The sequence below is a fragment of the Stegodyphus dumicola genome, chromosome 7, assembly GCF_044657685.1.
Source record: "Stegodyphus dumicola isolate Sdum_Otavi_A_Nest chromosome 7, ASM4465768v1".
In the NCBI taxonomy this organism is placed as follows: domain Eukaryota; kingdom Metazoa; phylum Arthropoda; class Arachnida; order Araneae; family Eresidae; genus Stegodyphus; species Stegodyphus dumicola.
In genome coordinates, this window is record NC_140774.1 from 177477751 (window position 1) to 177495209 (window position 17459).

At 32.7% G+C, this 17459-nt stretch overlaps 1 protein-coding gene across 14 annotated transcripts in view; it reads right to left on the bottom strand.

The window, feature by feature from the left end:
• Nucleotides 1–17459, bottom strand: part of LOC118191624 (exocyst complex component 4-like) — a 785372-nt gene that overhangs the window by 257905 nt on the left and 510008 nt on the right. For all 14 annotated transcript variants that reach the window (XM_085821107.1, XM_085821102.1, XM_085821104.1 and 11 more), the window contains one exon: nucleotides 11666–12000. In XM_085821107.1, the coding sequence (XP_085677233.1) occupies nucleotides 11666–12000 (335 nt within the window). The remainder of the gene's footprint in view (nucleotides 1–11665; nucleotides 12001–17459) is intronic.

Genomic DNA, 17459 nt, shown 5'->3' on the forward strand with positions numbered 1-17459 from the left:
GACTGACGTCCGCTTCAATATCTACAATAGATTTCGTGATCGACACACGTGATTGATTTCGCGGATCGATAATAAAGTTTATTACGCGGGGTTAGCATTATTATTCCTTCTCTTCCAGATTTTTCCATTTACGATAATAAAAGCAGGTAGAATGAGATGGGAAATTCTTAGCATAGTATGTCGTAAATTCTTTCTTAATACAAATGGATGAGTGACTTATCTATGACAAAACTGAACAATAGGTAAAGGCAAACTTCGATTTCCCATAAGACATGTTGCCGTACTGACCACAGACGAGTAGGAAACAGAAATTAGTGAATGTATTAAAAGGCCCCGCAGAGAAATGTTAATTGTCAAAAGCTAGCCGAGTAGCATATAAATACATGAAAAGCAGTTACTACTGTCTAAAATATATGCTTTTCAAGGTAGAATTTAAGAAGGAGCTACATCTCATAGCAGTACAGCCTAGTTTTTTTTTACCAAATAACATCATATAAAATATATACCCTTATTTATTTACTTGTATATTAGCGTGCCTATTCTTCCTGAATTTCTTCCATTCGCTATTTTGTATTAACTTCTGTTTTTCGTTCACCATAATACAGCGAATACGAAAAGGCATAAACGTTAGAAGGCATAGCATATGAAGTAGAGAAAATAACTAGCAGTATGTGTGAAAATTTGACTGAATTCAACAATGTAGTGAAACAGATTAAGTTTTGATCTTATTTCCAAAATGCAATATTATAAGTTATTTTACAGCATATTACTTACAGACGGCGATTCTTGAAATGCAGGCCATTTACTATTAGTGTTCATCTTAGAGTGCAGGAGATATTAATGATCTCACCATAATGAATGCTTACATTACTAGCAACATGAAGCAAATGTTTATGACCTAATGAATGAAGCTAAGGCCACAAACTTCCGTAACCGCTCACCAAGCAAATAGGTTCATAAAAAGGTGTCTGGTAGCATGATCATCGCGTGCCATTGAAATTACACCGTTTGATTCTTCTCTTACAGGCTTTACAACATTCATGAAATATACAGAGGGTGTTTACAGATTTTTGTAACGATTGTGATTTTCTCCGTGAATTTAAATATCAATTTTAAAATACAAACGTGACTGGCATCAAATTGGAATAAGGTTTAATTATCGTGTGCAGCATTAAAAATATTCTTTTGTATAAAATGTCGCTGAAAAATAAACAATGGATCGAAAGCTATATTTTTGAGCTGTCCGAAGAGAAATTACTCAATTATTAAGAAAAAGATGTGAGAAGCATGGTTTTAATATTTCTACATGTAAAATAAATGACATAATTAATATGAAAGGAAAGAAACGTCAAAGTTTACAGAAAAAAGTGTATATTCAACAAAGGGTACGTACAGTTCTTACTAAATCTTGTAACCTAAATCTTGTTATTCAGTACGGTTATTTAAGTCGCATCTCATGTTTTAAAGAAAAAACCAGCCCTCCCGGCCCAAGAGCTATTGCAAAATCTTTAAGTATCTCTGTAGGAACTGTGAACAAAATTCTAACAATCTGATTAAAGCTAATCAAAACAAAACAAAAAAAAAAAAAAAAAAAAAAAAAGATGATCTTCATCGCTTAACGCAGAAACATATTTCTCAGCGTAAGACTATGTGCAGATTGCTATATGAAAATTATTTGGCAGGTAAAAAATGGAAATATATAGCTACAATGGATGAGGCTTGTCTATACTTATTTGATTGCAATAGAAAAAGATTGATTTACTACCGAAAAAGAAGACTTAATATGTTGGTTCAGGAAAAAAAAAAGGTAAGTTTTTCTAAAGTTTTTATGGTTATTACTGAATTCTGTTATAACGGAAAGCATAAAATAAGGAAAGTAGAAAGCATGTAAAAATTAATTAAGCTCTTCATAAGCGGCATCCCAAAATATTGGATGGACACTGGAAGACTGTAAAGGAGGAGTGGAATAAAATCAATACTGTAAAGGAGGAGTGAAAAAAAAACAATACTGATGTTTTTTAAAACATCAGTATTGTTTTTTTTTTTCATATTACATCTTGATTTCCAAAATTAAAGTTTTTTTAAAAAAAGACTTTAATTTTGGAAATCAAGATGTAATAGGAAAGTTCAACAAAAGGGTTATCAGAGTGAACAAACATATTGGAGAATAAAATTCTAAGGTATGTATTCGAAGGTATAGTAATACAAATGTTTATATATAAATCTTTGCAAAATCGTTACAAAAATGTGTGAACACCCTTTGTATTCTAGAATTCTAATCATTACGGCTGAAACAATACTACATACTCTTCGCAATAAGAGACAACAAACAGGTTTCATATAATATATAAGTCTGCAAAATTACTGTAAAGCTTAAGACGCTTAACACGTAATTACACACATAAAGCTTACATATCCTGTACTGAAATTTTAAGTTTTATTTCGCATTTATAAAGGCAATAGAAAGTGCTTATCTCTTAGTATTTACTTTTCCTCTTCATAAGAAATTGTATACTTTTCCTTCTAAAATACAATATATTCTTCTCAGCAAAACCAAGTAATAACAAAGCTTGACTGAACGAATTACACAGTAAAATTTCTATCATTTGCGATTCTAGAACAAGACCCTTCTGATAATGTAGAACGGGCACACTGTCGTGAAACCCCTAATGACTTTTTTGCAGAGGAGCATATAGAATTCATCCACTTTAAAGAAAAATCTATTTATTACTTTAACGCATTAATTTTATACATTCATTTCATAAAATGTGCATCTCGCTGTTTTAACGTGAGAAAATGTCAAAAAATAATATAAAGAATAAATGAAGTAAAAACAACAAAAATATGCAGATTCGTGATTTTGGCATCTTCACGATAAATACGGACTGTGGAAAATTCGGCAGTGGCCAGTGATGGACTAAACTTATGATCACCACGAAACTAGATGACAGAATTAAAGCCAACTATCCAATCCGCTCGTTATATACAAAATTCACATTACATTTAAATTAGAACTATTTTCGATAATTCAGTTTTTCATGAATTTCATCATAATTTCAGTACAGTTATTATTCGTTCTCGAAACTGGGGGAAAAAAGAGGTTGAGCCACAATATAAAATTGTATCTATAATTTAGAAATTTCAGTTGAAACAACAGCAGCATTGCTGTTAGAATAAGTCAACCAGTTCAAACTACGGCACAACATTCAAGGTTTTTTAGGAAGGGGGGTCTAACAGCAGCAGTTCTCAATTAAAGTTAATCAAGGAATACTTTTAAATTGTTCGTAAACTTTAATGGTGTGTATGTGTGTAGTGAGAATACGGCAAAGCACACTAGGGCTATCTGCCTAAGGGGAGGGATGCCTTCGTAGAGGACTTTCTAAGGGAAACTGGCTCGTATACACGTTACACATTGGGAAAACCACGAAAACGCCCATGCAGCCAGCCCGTTCGCGAGATTCGAACCTCGGACCGAACTACCAGTGTTCAGCGATATTACCGCTTGGCCGCTAGTGGGCTAACCTTTAATGGACTCTTAAGTATTATATACAAGGAGGAGGGAGGGGAAAGGCGCGAAAAATGATCACAGAGCCAAAAGTTTCCCTGAATTTCGGCCAGATGTTTTAAAATTGAAAATTATATTTTTTCAAGATGAAAGCAATTTAGTCTTTTGTTCTTTTTTAATGCATTATAAATAAATGCAACCCATTTACATACTGGCCTGTCAGGGAAAAAAGTTAAGTTTCAATTAAGGTATCAGATCATTTTAACAAGCATTCAAATTCATGCTGAACAACTCATGCTTACAGTTTAAAATGTAAACTCAGCTTTACAATTAACTTATTGAACTTATTTACAAAGTTAACTGTTAAACAGATTATTCAAATTTTGTATACATTAGCAAAAGTGTTCCGATTTTATTCAGTACAGCGGCAGATTGCAATCTCAATCGACAAAAGTTAGAGTAGAAATCAATTATTTTTTCCCAAATATTTCCCGTGACCTCATAGGAAACAGATGCTGAAGTAATATTTTAGGTTATTGTATAAAATGTTTCGCATAGGATCTATTCTTTGAACTGGATCCGCATCATTCTTTTCCTTTTCTTTTACAAAAAGGTATAATTGCGCGATGATGCCTAGAATATTGGCTAATTTAGAAAAGGTCTTTATTTGCGCACAGTTTTCTAATATTGAAGTAGTTAGGATTCGCAGTTAGAGCTGATGTAATAGTATGTAGATTCTGGATTACAATTACAAAAGCAGTTTGCAAACAAATATAAAAGTTGTGTAGTAAAAGCGAATTGACCCAAAGATGATCTCAATTACTAAGTGCAAAGTAACTACGACATTCTAGGACCACCAGCGGCAGCGCGGTAAAATCGCTGATTGGTAGTTCGAATCCAGGCGAATGGGCAAGCTGCATGGGCGTTTTCGTGATTTTCCCTATGTGTAACGTGTTATACGAGCCAATTTCCCTTAGACAGTCCTTCACGAAAGCAGGCAGCCCTAGTGTGCTTTACCATAATGATCTAAACCAAAATCAATCCTACAACAATCTGAAATTAAGTCTGGCAAACGGCCTAGCTGAATGAACATTTTCGTGCTTTTCCCACGTGCAACCTGAACATCAGCTAATTTTCCTTAGGATGTCATGCACAAAGACATTTCCTTTATGTAAATAGCATTTACGTAATTTTTCATCATTATTATTATTTCATTTTATGAAATGCTATTTGTGAGTTCATGAAACACTATCCTTAGTCCCCAAGGAAATGCTGGTTAAGAGGAAGACTGCAGTTTTCCAAACATGCAACAAGAATTATATAATCATTCGGATGTGGTAATGCAAAACAATTTTTCTATTATCATCCAACGAAAATTAAGATTTTGAAGGCTGTACTGTTCTTAAATGTATAAAATTTTAAGTAATAATAAGGAAAATATCCAGTAATCCAAGCAAAATCTTTATGGGATATATAATATATAAGTATATGTTTCTTTTAATTTGCCTCAGACAGGCAAATTAAAATTCTTCCGAAGAACCTTCCGGAGGGCCGTAATTGGCCCATCCCTGTCTTGGGTGAAGGGTTCAACTGAATCTGATCTATCTCCTTTTGATAACGTTAAATCAGATTTTAATTGCATTCTCTTCTTATATATTTTTTGTAATTTAATATTTCACATCTGTAGTTTACAGTAATTCTGGTTTCGTGACAATTGGTTGACATTTTTCATATATTTATAGGGAATTTTGGGTTTTACTGGTTTTGAATTTCATTCCTTTCATGTCTTTGTGATTTTGATTCCATTTTTTTAACTTTTTATGTATAATTAATATATACATATTACCGCGAATGACCGAAATTGGAGAATGTGGACTTTCACCGGAGAATGTCAACATTCACCAAATACGTCGGTGAAAGATATCGAATATTGCATTACATTCTTGTACATTCGGACCCTCACTGGTGTATGTCGATAATCACAGATATGCTCTGGTGTAGGTCGAAAAGAGAGGAGTATATGTACACGCTGTCATTGCAAAAGAAATTTTTCCACAAATAAATACAGTTGTAAAAGCAAGGGCCTCTTACGCAATTCAAAGTGTCATAATAGTTTAAGTTGTTGCAATAAATGAGATTTGAATCACATAAACTATTTTCCTTTCTCATTTTGAATGTATTGTGTGTTTTAAGTTCTTATTTTAAGTCTCAAGTGCGTTTTTTCGCGAATGAGTTACGGAGAAGAAAATATAATATTCTTATATGTTCAACATTCACCATTAGTACATGGTGAATGTCGACATTGACCGGTGTAAGTCAGAAATAAGAGTATTTGCAAAATATTTCGGACATAAACCAAGCGACTATGTGAATGTTGACATTTACCGGTGGAAGTCGACATTCTCCAGATTTCCGTGTTTCACCGTAGCATATACACACATGTACATGTAAACTTATGATATAATATCCTTCAGCTTCGGATTCTCAAAATAAAAATCAGAATGTAAAATAAGAACTAGACGCAAAGAAAGCAAATATTATTATATTGTGGGATTAAGAAAAAAACATACACACAAAGAATCGTAACGCGAATTTTCATTCAGTCAAACATTTTAATGAAGAAAAACCGTTGCAATTCTTTTACCACTTCACTTAACGTAAGTAGTTTTCCTGATTACGCTTCGTTTTAAGAGATTCAATATTTACGAACTAAGCCAGCACAAATTCAAGGTTTAAGCTAAAATCTGCATAAAACGTGACTCTGGCGTTTATTCTGGCAAGCTGATTAAAGTCAGCCAGGTGTGTCCACAAACTTGGAAGGATTAAGCCTCCTTTAGAGAGCTCCTTTCATATACGTTTTATTTTAATCATCCTTTAAAGGCTATACGAAGACATGTTGCGTAATGAGGAAAACGGCTTTTCCTGTTTGTTCTTGATATGCACCTGTAAAGTGAAATATCATAAAAATGATACTATTTCTGAAATATATACTTCTGACGACTTGCATTATATGTACTTTTTTTCCTAAAAGTAATTAAAATTTATGCGTATTTGTAGTTTGTTTTACATGAACTCCCTCCCGCTCATAGGGATAGTTAATTTCTTTAGCAACAACAAAGTTTCCTTCAAACATTTTCTCCGCATTGTTTTATTTATTTATTTCATACCAAAATATATGTAACATATATTAGACGAATATATGCAACCAATTAAATACATCAGTGATAAAATATACTAATATCATGTGATGCTGCAATGAAAGGTTAAGCAGGAAATATGTGAGGTATTTGTAAGATAATCTGAATTTGCATTTTTTTTCTTTTTACTAAATTAAATTATATCAGGCAAACATACTTGTATATGAAATTGCAAATTAAGTCCAATTCTTCAGATTTAACTTATAAAAGCAGATATTTATTATAATGTAAATAACATCTAAAAAAAGTGCTTAGCTCTGCTATTATGCATCTTCATATAGCAGGAGAATAATAGCAGGGGGGATAAATATTATATGAAACCGCAAGCCATCGTACGGCTTGTTGCGGCAAAGCCAGCGAACTATTAAAAATAACATTATCCTTTTTGTGAATGGCATCACTTACGTTTTTGTATTTATAAATGTTCTTTTGCTTGTTCTATACTTCATGTTTATGATAGAAATAAATAAGTATAAAATACTATCTCCTAATATCTGGTGCCGAAACCCGGGATCGAACCAGTTAGATATATCCTCTGCCAAGGACGAATTTTAAGTCTGAACATGAGAAACGTAAACAACGTTTAGAAAAAGTACCTCTCTCAAAGAACTCAAATTAACAAATTAATAGATGATGTGCTACACATAATTTTATACAAAGAATGTTATTTGTTACTTACGTATTATTCGCCTTGCTTTGTTTTTATAATCCGTAAAAAGTATTTCGTCGATTTCTACTTCATTAAATCCTCCGATTTTACCGAAGTAAAGAAAATTGTTCCAATCTGTTAATACTTTGTCGGACATTCAGCTGATTATCTTGTGTCCATAAATATATTATGGTAGGATCACACAGCTTTTGAAATTAATTAATTGCCAGCTGTTTTGTTGAAAGCTTGTCCCAAATATTTAATCTCTCTTTTTTCCTCCCAAAATGCAAGAAAAAATACTGCAATAACAGTTAATTGATGGCCTTGTTCATAAAAACAAAAAGGCTTCAGGTAATGTTTTCAATCTATTACAGTTTTGGTGGTCGTATTCAGCTGATCATAACGTGCCCATTAATCACTATTTTTTTAAGGCAGGATCATATTAACTTTGAAAATAATCCACTGCTTACTATTCAGTAGAATGCATTCCCCAAATTTTAATAATTGATTTTTCAAAATGCAGTAAAAAATTACAACAATAACAGTTAATGTATATCCTTGTTCACAAAAACAAAAGGGGGCTTATCGAAAATCACTCGGATTGCACCACACGAAAGCACATATACTATGAGTGTACTGTTACATCACTCTTAGCTCTGCTAGCATAAATTTAAGATTTTTGCAATAGTCACATCGAAATCTTAGATATCTTCAAACGATAAAAAGCGCTAATGTCCTGTTCTTTGCATTAAAATATCGGACTCAATCTCAAAAATTCATTCAGGTGATGCGTTCGTTAAAACGAAAAATGCTATTAAAAAGAGATGAAAAAAAGAAAACCAATGTCTCTGTAAAGCATTATATCTGCGTCCATCCTCATACCGAAATACAGTATGAAATGGAAATAACGAGCACTATGATTTTTAGCCATACATACATTTGAAGTTATTGTTGTTATTTCAAATGGCCGGACACTTGCAACTTAATGCATTTGTTGAAATAGCTAACCATTAAATCGTCAGTTAGCTGCTTCATTCTCCAGAACATTTTCCACAATGCAACACAACGAACAAGAGAATTACATCGGTGAGTTAAAAGGAAGTACCATCCAGTTTAGATAGAGAACACCAGGGGAACAGGACCCAACAGCGGCTCAGCGGTAAAATTTCTGAACACTGGTAGTTCGGTTTGCAATTCGAATCCCAGCGAACGGGCTGGCTGCATGGGCGTTTTCGTGGTAACGTGTATACGAGCCAGTTTCCATTAGAAAGTCCTTCACAAAAGTATAAAAGAGAAGGTAGCTTTTTTATACTTTTGTGGTATAAAAGCTCTTTTATGGGTAGGTAGAAGCTTTTTATACTACTACCTTCCCTTAGGTAGCTAGCCTTCATGTGCTTTGCCGTAGTTAACTAAACCAAACGGGGGAACGGATACGAGGGTCTCTCACCATTCTTTCTTCACTATTAAAGCCCTCAACAAAAGCTTCGGCTCGCCGTTATTTTAAGAGCCCCATGTTGCGCAGATATTGTACACTTACAAACATCCAAGTGTCCTTCGAGATTTCAACACCGGCTCAATGATACGGTAATCAGCATCACTTAGCTACTATACAACCAGGGCTTCAGCCTCATATGCCATCATGTAGCGACGTAAAGCTCCTTCGAAAGAGATTTCTTCTCAAACAAAGTGATCCCTTGTAGTACTTTTTATTAGATTTTGACGTTTTAATATACTCAACAAATCTATTACTTTTTCTCTTTTCGAATAATAAGAGTATTAATAACAACAAAAATATTACAGTTGGAACATTTTTCTCTTTTCCCGATTCTCATTTATCGTATTCAGTAACATCAATTCTCTCTTTTTCTTTATTTTCCCTCTATTCGCCAACCTCTTCCCAAGCCTTCTCTTTTATAAAATACGAATTAGGCCCGTTAAATTTCTTTGATTTCTGCATCGATTATCTAAGACCTTGCAGAAAATTAGCTTTTCTATAACCTTACAAAGTAGACATTGACTCTCTTTCTGCAAAAGTACAGATATATAATTAATGAAAAATATGCAAAAAAATACATAAAGAAGTTATAATATATACTTAATAAATTCGGTTACTAGAAACCAGTTTTGCTTTCAGTAACAAGTTTTAGTCAGTACCAGCTGTACAATTGAATAAAAGTTGATTGGAAATACTAACTCTTATTCAATTCCATGTATTAAAATTTGAAACAAATTTAAATAATTAACTACTGAATAACAACTAAAGAGAGTTCAGATTTATTTCAAATTTTACATTTGATACCTCAAAATATTTAAAATAACAACCAGCGGCAACGAGACGTAATTAAAATAAAGCACACAAAATGTGCATCATATTTTGAATCGCATTAATTTAATTAGGTGTTTATGACTCCCACCTAAAATTATTTTCATTTTTAAAATCAGTAGACCTCCTACGACTAATAATTTTACGAAGAAAATAATGCAAGTACGGAAAATCTCATGTCTTCATAAGAAAGCTCTATAGGCATTTTAATTCATATAAAATGCAAATAACTTTTAACATATTTGAATGTACCTAATAAAAGATAACAAAGTTGTCCCAGTGAGTTCAAACAGTAAATCGCTTGCATCTTCATCTAATAAAAGAATTATAAAATAAAAGTAAATCACTTCGACGTAACATATTTTCATTAAAATATACACAGCTTGTAACTAATTCCACATCAAACAAATAACGCGCCAATGAAAAAGAGCTGCAGCGCATACAGTCATTATTTCGCCTTCCCAAATGAACTCCAGTTAAGATATGATTCCTAATGAATCGCTACATCTAATAAATTTCGATCCTCTTCTCCGGTAGCATCCCCCCAGGCTCGTAAATATGATATTCATTTATATCTCCAGAAATAAAGAAAAATTTCCAGTGCAATTTAACGTAAACAACGATATGCTTCGTATTGTCGATTCATTAAGTGTAAAACTCCGACTCGACGCTCCATTATTTATTTAGAAAATGACTAATTGAAACTGCGAGAAACATTTAAAGAGAGCCTTCACAACCTATGCTTATAAGATGAAAACCGTAAATTACTCTTGACAATTGAAACTCGGGTTCGGTACTTGGGAAATTTTTAACCTCTTGCACAAGCGAATACTCCAGGAGGTAAATTGGGAATAATAAGATAAAAAAATTGCCACTGCAGAAATTAAAATTGAAAAATAACGAGTTCTCAGCTGGAGAAGATAGAGGGCGGTGGTTTGTTCGAAAAATCTTATATTTGTTCTGAAAGACGTCGAGAGAAAGTCAAAGAGCATTTAGAAAAGGAAGGGATTTCTGTTTACTTTGTCAACAGAAGCTTTGTTTGCCGACTCTTTTGCATGGCGTCGAACGGTCCTTCTCGATTATATGAGATGTTTGCACAGTAGTGTACCTACCTCAAGACGAGCGTGCGGGAAAATAGGAAAGAAACCCCACATCCTTTCTTCGTGGCGCGAACGAAACAAATGGTGTAAGCGGGTCGCAGCAGCATGAAAAAAAATGACTGAGGGCTGTTAATGATCGGGTTCCTTTATCATACTCAATACAGTTAGGTCCTCGTAATGAATATGGCTTTTCAAAATTCCCTCTGAATGATAAAAAAATCACCTCTAGCGATCATATTTATTGCAGGTGTTGAACTCTAAAATGAAATAGTTTTTGATTTGCAATTTGCATTGTAAATGTTAGTTTAATAATCATAAATTAGGTAACGATTAAATATGTGCAATTCGCATTATGATCCATTCAAGAAGGTTAATTCAAGGACTCGTGTAAATGGAATCTTAATATGACGATACAAAATATCAAAATCACATAACACGCGATTTTACTGTAGGTATTTAATGCACACTAAGTTAATGTATCTGACTCCAACCTACGATTATATCAACAAGGTGATTTCCTCCTACGCAAAGTTCTGCTGAAAATTACCACCTGCTTCAAAATTATCTATTACTTCAAAACGCTTAAACTTCCTATCAATATGAAGAATATAAGAAATCTGAGTTAGAAATTTTTTCTGTACTTAGGAATATATGATCCTTTAAAAATGCAGCAAAATGTTCCGCATACCATTATTGGACCATTGTGTTATAAATCATTTTTCAATTAACCGTGAAATTAACAAATAATAAACAATAGCACAAACAGAAGGAATCCAAGATGAGGTTTTGTTTCAAAACATTAGTTATACTAAAAAAGATTAATGATGCATAACAACAAGCAGTATGTAAATTCAAACTCAATATAAGACAGCGTAAGAGATCTTCGCTTACCTGTGGGCACATTTTGCACTGGTACTTTCTTCCGGTGCTGCCGTTGGCACTGGGATTCATATCATTGGGATTTTGATGCTGGGGTGACATCTTCGTAGGCAAGGGCCCCATGGCCACAGCGTCCTGCGGAGGCACCATTTGGGGTAGCATGCTCTTCTTGGGAACCTGCAAGGAAGGCATTTGCCCACTATGGTTGTTGACTCGGCTGTTGGCGTTATTGGTGTTATTAGCGTTGGCAGGGTTGGTATTGTTGGCATTGCCATGGTTTCCAAAGAGGTTGGGAATCTGGGAGGAATCCACATTTCCTTGTAGATTCTCCTCGATATTGCGAGAATCTGCAAAACGGAAAAAGAAAACTCAGTATTTATGAAGATAAATCATACAGCAAAACGAAAAGGATGGAAAAGTAGACTTAGTGAGGTATAGTACTCAGTTTCCATTTTAAATTAACAGAACTTTCCTCCAGTTTATTTTCCACAAACTATCAATACACCATTTCAGTACATTTACATTACTTAAATTTTTTATACTTAATACATTTGCTATGCTGAAGTTTAATTATGATGACGAAATTATTTAGATGAATCGTTCCAGTGATATAATACATAACACCTACTAATAAACAAAAAGTATTCCGAAATAAAATGAGCTTATTTGTGTACAATAAAAGATAATTTAATTTTGTTTGATTCGTATATCATTTATATGAAATGAGATTTTTTTACAATACCCACTAATGAAAACCAGTAAGATGTTTGTTCACAATGAAAAAAAGTATATACCGATAACAAGCGTTGCAGACTTATAAATCCATTCTACATCCCAAATATGTTATGCCTGTCTTGTGGTAAAACTAATAGAAAAGGTTTACAAACTGTATAGAGCACTGTCTATACAGTGCTATATACTACTCGTTTCTACTTCATTCACATAAAACGCGATCCTGAAAACTCATTTTCATAAAATCATAGGTGGCAAAACAAGAGATTAAAAGAAAGGCTTGTAGCATGTTAAACTTTGAAAAATGTTATTTGTTAGAATTATGTTACTGAAATTAAAATCTTCACGCAGTAAAACTAACTTCTTTATTCTCTTAGTGTGTAATACGTCCAATAATACAAATAACGTCTAGGTTTCAAATAATGAAGAGCATCGATTTTTAGCCCAAGCGGCATTAGCTCAGAAGGGCTATTAATTTCGTTCTGGCATTTTGCGTCGAATCACTATAAACGGCGTATCACTTTTCAAATTGGTGCCACTAATATTACCGCTTTGTATTATATTTAAATAAATTCAATAATGAAGAATCTGCATAAATCTATGTCGCATTGTGATAAAACACCGGTACCTAGAGCCATCAAATTTTGAATAACGTAATCCTCTACCTGAATATGGGCATCTGGAAACCCACATTTGGAATTTGGAATTAGTTTTATAATGTGTTTCATATTTTGTAAACCTTTAACGAATTTTGGGTTAACTAACTCAACGATTTAAAAGCGAGCAGTGGCAACAGTGTACAGAAACAAACAATTTTATCTCCATCGCGTGAGACTGTCTATCGGAAGTTCTAAAGATATGCTCTTTTTAAACTATTTTGTGATACTGCTGTTGAACTGAATTTAATGGTTTAAGCGCGAAGAATGTGATATTCAATAAAGAAAGACAACACGCAAAACGTTAAAAAAATGGCCCTTTGGACGTAATATAAAATCTGAAAACGTTTAGTTCGCCCCTCTCCCCGCCGTAAACGTAACAATTAAAAATGTTCATCTCATAAACAGCATCCATTTCTCACTATTTAATTATCTATACATTTTACGATTTATAACTTGAAAAAACTCGAATGACAACTCTACTCTTTCTCTACCAAATGAATAAAGCAATTTATAAGCTATTCCTCGTTGCATAGAATCATTTTATTTCTCTTTCGCATATCTTTGTTAATTAATATAGTAAAGCTGAATTATTTTGGTACTTATTTACACACAGATTTACAATTTAATTTTCCAGCTAATTGGAGAAGCAACTAGAATGCAGGATATTGTCTCTTACACTAATTAACATTTAACTGAAGAACCAACTTTGTACAGAATATTTCAGAAAAGCTGCAGATAAAAATTAGTTAAAAAAAAAGTATAAGATGTTTTTCCAACTTTTCGGTCATCTTTCTTATTAAAACTCTTTTTAAATTAAAAAGATCTGATAGAAAAGATGTCCGTGCTTTACATATTGAATTTATTAGGCGCTTTTAAAAATAGTTTTGTAAAATAGATGTAATATTTGTAAATGCTAACTCATTTTTCTCAATGGACCAGTTATTTTTCCCTATTATTTATTTACCCCCTACCATTCTTAAAATACCAATCTTAAAACAAAAGACACTACTTTTTCAATAAAAAGTATCTAATCTTCTAAAAGTACTCCAGCATGCAGTTTAATTTTAAGCTGTCTATCTGGTACGTAGAATTCGGATTCATTTATGAAGGAAATCATAATGAAACTTCAGAGGTAAAATTTTGGAAGGTTAGTAAAATTGTACAACGAAATGGAAAACATTTCATTAGCACGTCAAGAAAATTTTATATTACGGATTATTCAGAAAAGATAAAAGAAATATTTCATATTTTTGAGGAAGTACAAATTAAGCTAAGGAAGATCAGGCTGATGCAAGATGGTTGATTTTATATTTTCATATTTCCTGCAAAAAAATACAATTATTTTAATTATGATTTCAGAATTTTAGCCTAGCTTAGTATTTATATATATGTAAAATACTTGCAACTTTTATGATGCTGAAGGAAAAAAATCTGATGTGTATACCACATGACTTCCTTGTACGGAATATTAAATTATATGCATTTTTCTTGCATTTAATTTAAACTTATTGGATTGAATTAAATCTACTTCGCCGACAGCGCATAAACAACAAAAGAATAAACGCATTCTTCAAAACTCACTCTATTTGTTTACCATAGCGACACTCTGGCGCTAGGTTCACTTAACAGTATTATACTATTTCGTTCATATTATAACTCAGAATGCACAAAATTTATATCATTTAAAGAATTATCTAATCGTTGCCACATGTTCTATTCAAATACTATAATAAAACTAGAACGATGTATAAAAGAAATTAAGCACACAAAACAAAAAAGAAAGAGTTTTTCACAGACGATTGAGTACTTCTCATTCAATTAATTCAATTCTCATTTCGCGACAAGGCAAAAATACATAAAAACTCAAAATACCTGTATTACAAAATTACAAAGTAAATCTTAAACACTTATTTCCTCGAAAAAATTCCAGAAAGGATTAAGCATGATTTAATTCGCAATAATAAATGAAGGCGTTATCTTTGTTGTTACGAAGCTAAGTTTCTCTACATTGGCAACAAATCCAGTACTCTGCTGTTTCAAATGTAAACAAGCAATGGCCGCCATCAAAAATATTATTAGGCTTAGCGGCACTTAAACAACTTTAAAATTGTTGATAATTCTAAAAATATTGCGTACACACTTATTAAAGGCATAAAAACCTTAACCGGAAGATAAGAATAACATAATTTAATCATTTTAAAGCAAAAAATGTACAATTTACAAACATATAAGAGTAAAGAAACTGAGATCACTGAGCCAGGTAACAGAGTGGATATATATATAAATATATTTATATACGTTTGGTGCGGCCGATTGCAACCAAAATACGAGGTGCACAGCTACATGTTATAGCAGTCCTATACAAAATTTCAACGTTCTGAGGCTATTCGTTTTTGAGTTATGCGAGATACGTTCGTACGTACGTGCGTACATACTTTCGTACAGACGCCACGAAACATTCTCTTCAAAATTCATTTTAAAGCAGTTTTTTTAATTTTTTTGGAGGAAAAGAGTATTTTATTATGTCCTTATGTACAGATATCACGCAAAAACATTGTTAAATTTCATTCGATAGCGGTCAAAATGGATATTTTCGTTGAAATATGCTGCCTGAAACTTTTCGTGATTACAATACTTCCTTTTTACTTCGTACAAGGAAGTAAGAAGGAAGAATATTTAATAGTAGTTTGAATTCCTGGTGATTAGGACATGAAACTGTGTTTTTAACCCTCCACGTCCAATTTATAAAAGCAATTTTTAAAAGCACTTTTTCAGGTAAATGAGAAATGCAGACACATATCTAATTAGGATATCAGATAACGTATATGAAAAGAAAAGCAATTTTGAAGAACATAAGAGCGATACTGTCACCAATAAAAGTATGCAAATGCTCACTTATAAGGAAATGACTATAAATTCCTGTAAATAAAAGCGCCTACTTTTGCTTAATAAAATAGTTTTGAAAAATGACTGTAATATAAAGTAATAAAATTCGTTGTAATTAACAGCATTTCAGCCTACTAGCAGCAAAATGGATTGAAAAAATATTGGATATTTGGTTTCGGTAACAATTTTAAATTCAAGTTTTTTAATCGAAATGAATTATAGTCTACTACTTTAAAACAAGGACTTCAAAGTTATTTTTCGTCAAAAGATTTCAGAATATCGAGTCAGTTTCCCTCGAAAGTCCTACATGAAGGTATCTCTCCTCTTAGGCAGATATCCCTCGATGCTTTACCGTAGTCAAATAACTCAACCGAGCTGACGCCCGATTTGGTTCGTAATCATGAGAACAGCAGCTGCGGAATAAAGATGGAGTCATTTAATTTTTCCCCACTTCATCACACAATCGCAATTGCGGGGAAGAAGATCCTGGCAATTGCCTTAAAGTGCCTAGTTTAAAGTAATACACTATACTTGGGTATGAAAACTAACAATTTTCCAGCAGCTTAATTTCCCGCAGACTACATATAAAACAATACACAATCTAAAAAATACAACGCATATATATACTCACGCCGTTTTTTTAACCTTAGAAAAGACATATTTTGAAAATTTCCTTCCCAATTCATACAGCTCGCATATCTCATATTATAATACACGCACTTAAGCCCAATAAAATTTCAAAGAATCATTTCAAGCAAATATTTCAAAGTGATAAACAAAAATGACGTGAAGGTTTTCATTAAAGAATTCTAATCAGTCAGCATTCATTCAACTCCTAGACGTACTCAGATTTGGAGATCATAATAAATTTTACGCAAAAAATAGACAAAGCAATAGAAGGAGCTTCATAAAAGGCAATTATGAAAGAATTAATGATTAATTTCATAAGAAATAATGTTTAATGATTTCATAGATCGTAAAATAGAGTATTTCATTTAATCACACAAACGAATATCTTAATTCATATACATACGTGTTTATTGTCCGTTAATCAAATGGTGGTGGTGTGGTGTGGTGTATTTAATTATGGCAAAGCACACTAGGGCTATCTGCCTAAGGGGAGGGATGCCTTTGTGGAGGACTTTCTAAGGGAAACTGGCTCGTATACACGTTACACATGGGGAAAACCACGAAAACACCCATGCAGCCAGCCCGTTCGCGGGATGAAGAAGAACATACTTCAAAACAGAGAGAATAATGTATTTTTTTAATATTATTACTCTTGTATTTGAATAGGAGCCAATAAGAAACAAAATATTACTCACTGTACACTTAATTTATTTTTATGATTTAGTGATTTATTTTTAATGGATGATTTAACTATGTTTTTATATTCCAGATTTTACACAATTAAATTACGTACTGTGGAGGACAAAAACCAATTTCAAAATAACAGGACTTTTATCTGCGATCACGGATGTTGTCCCACACATTTATCTTCTACGTTTTGCACTTCTATCAATATCAAA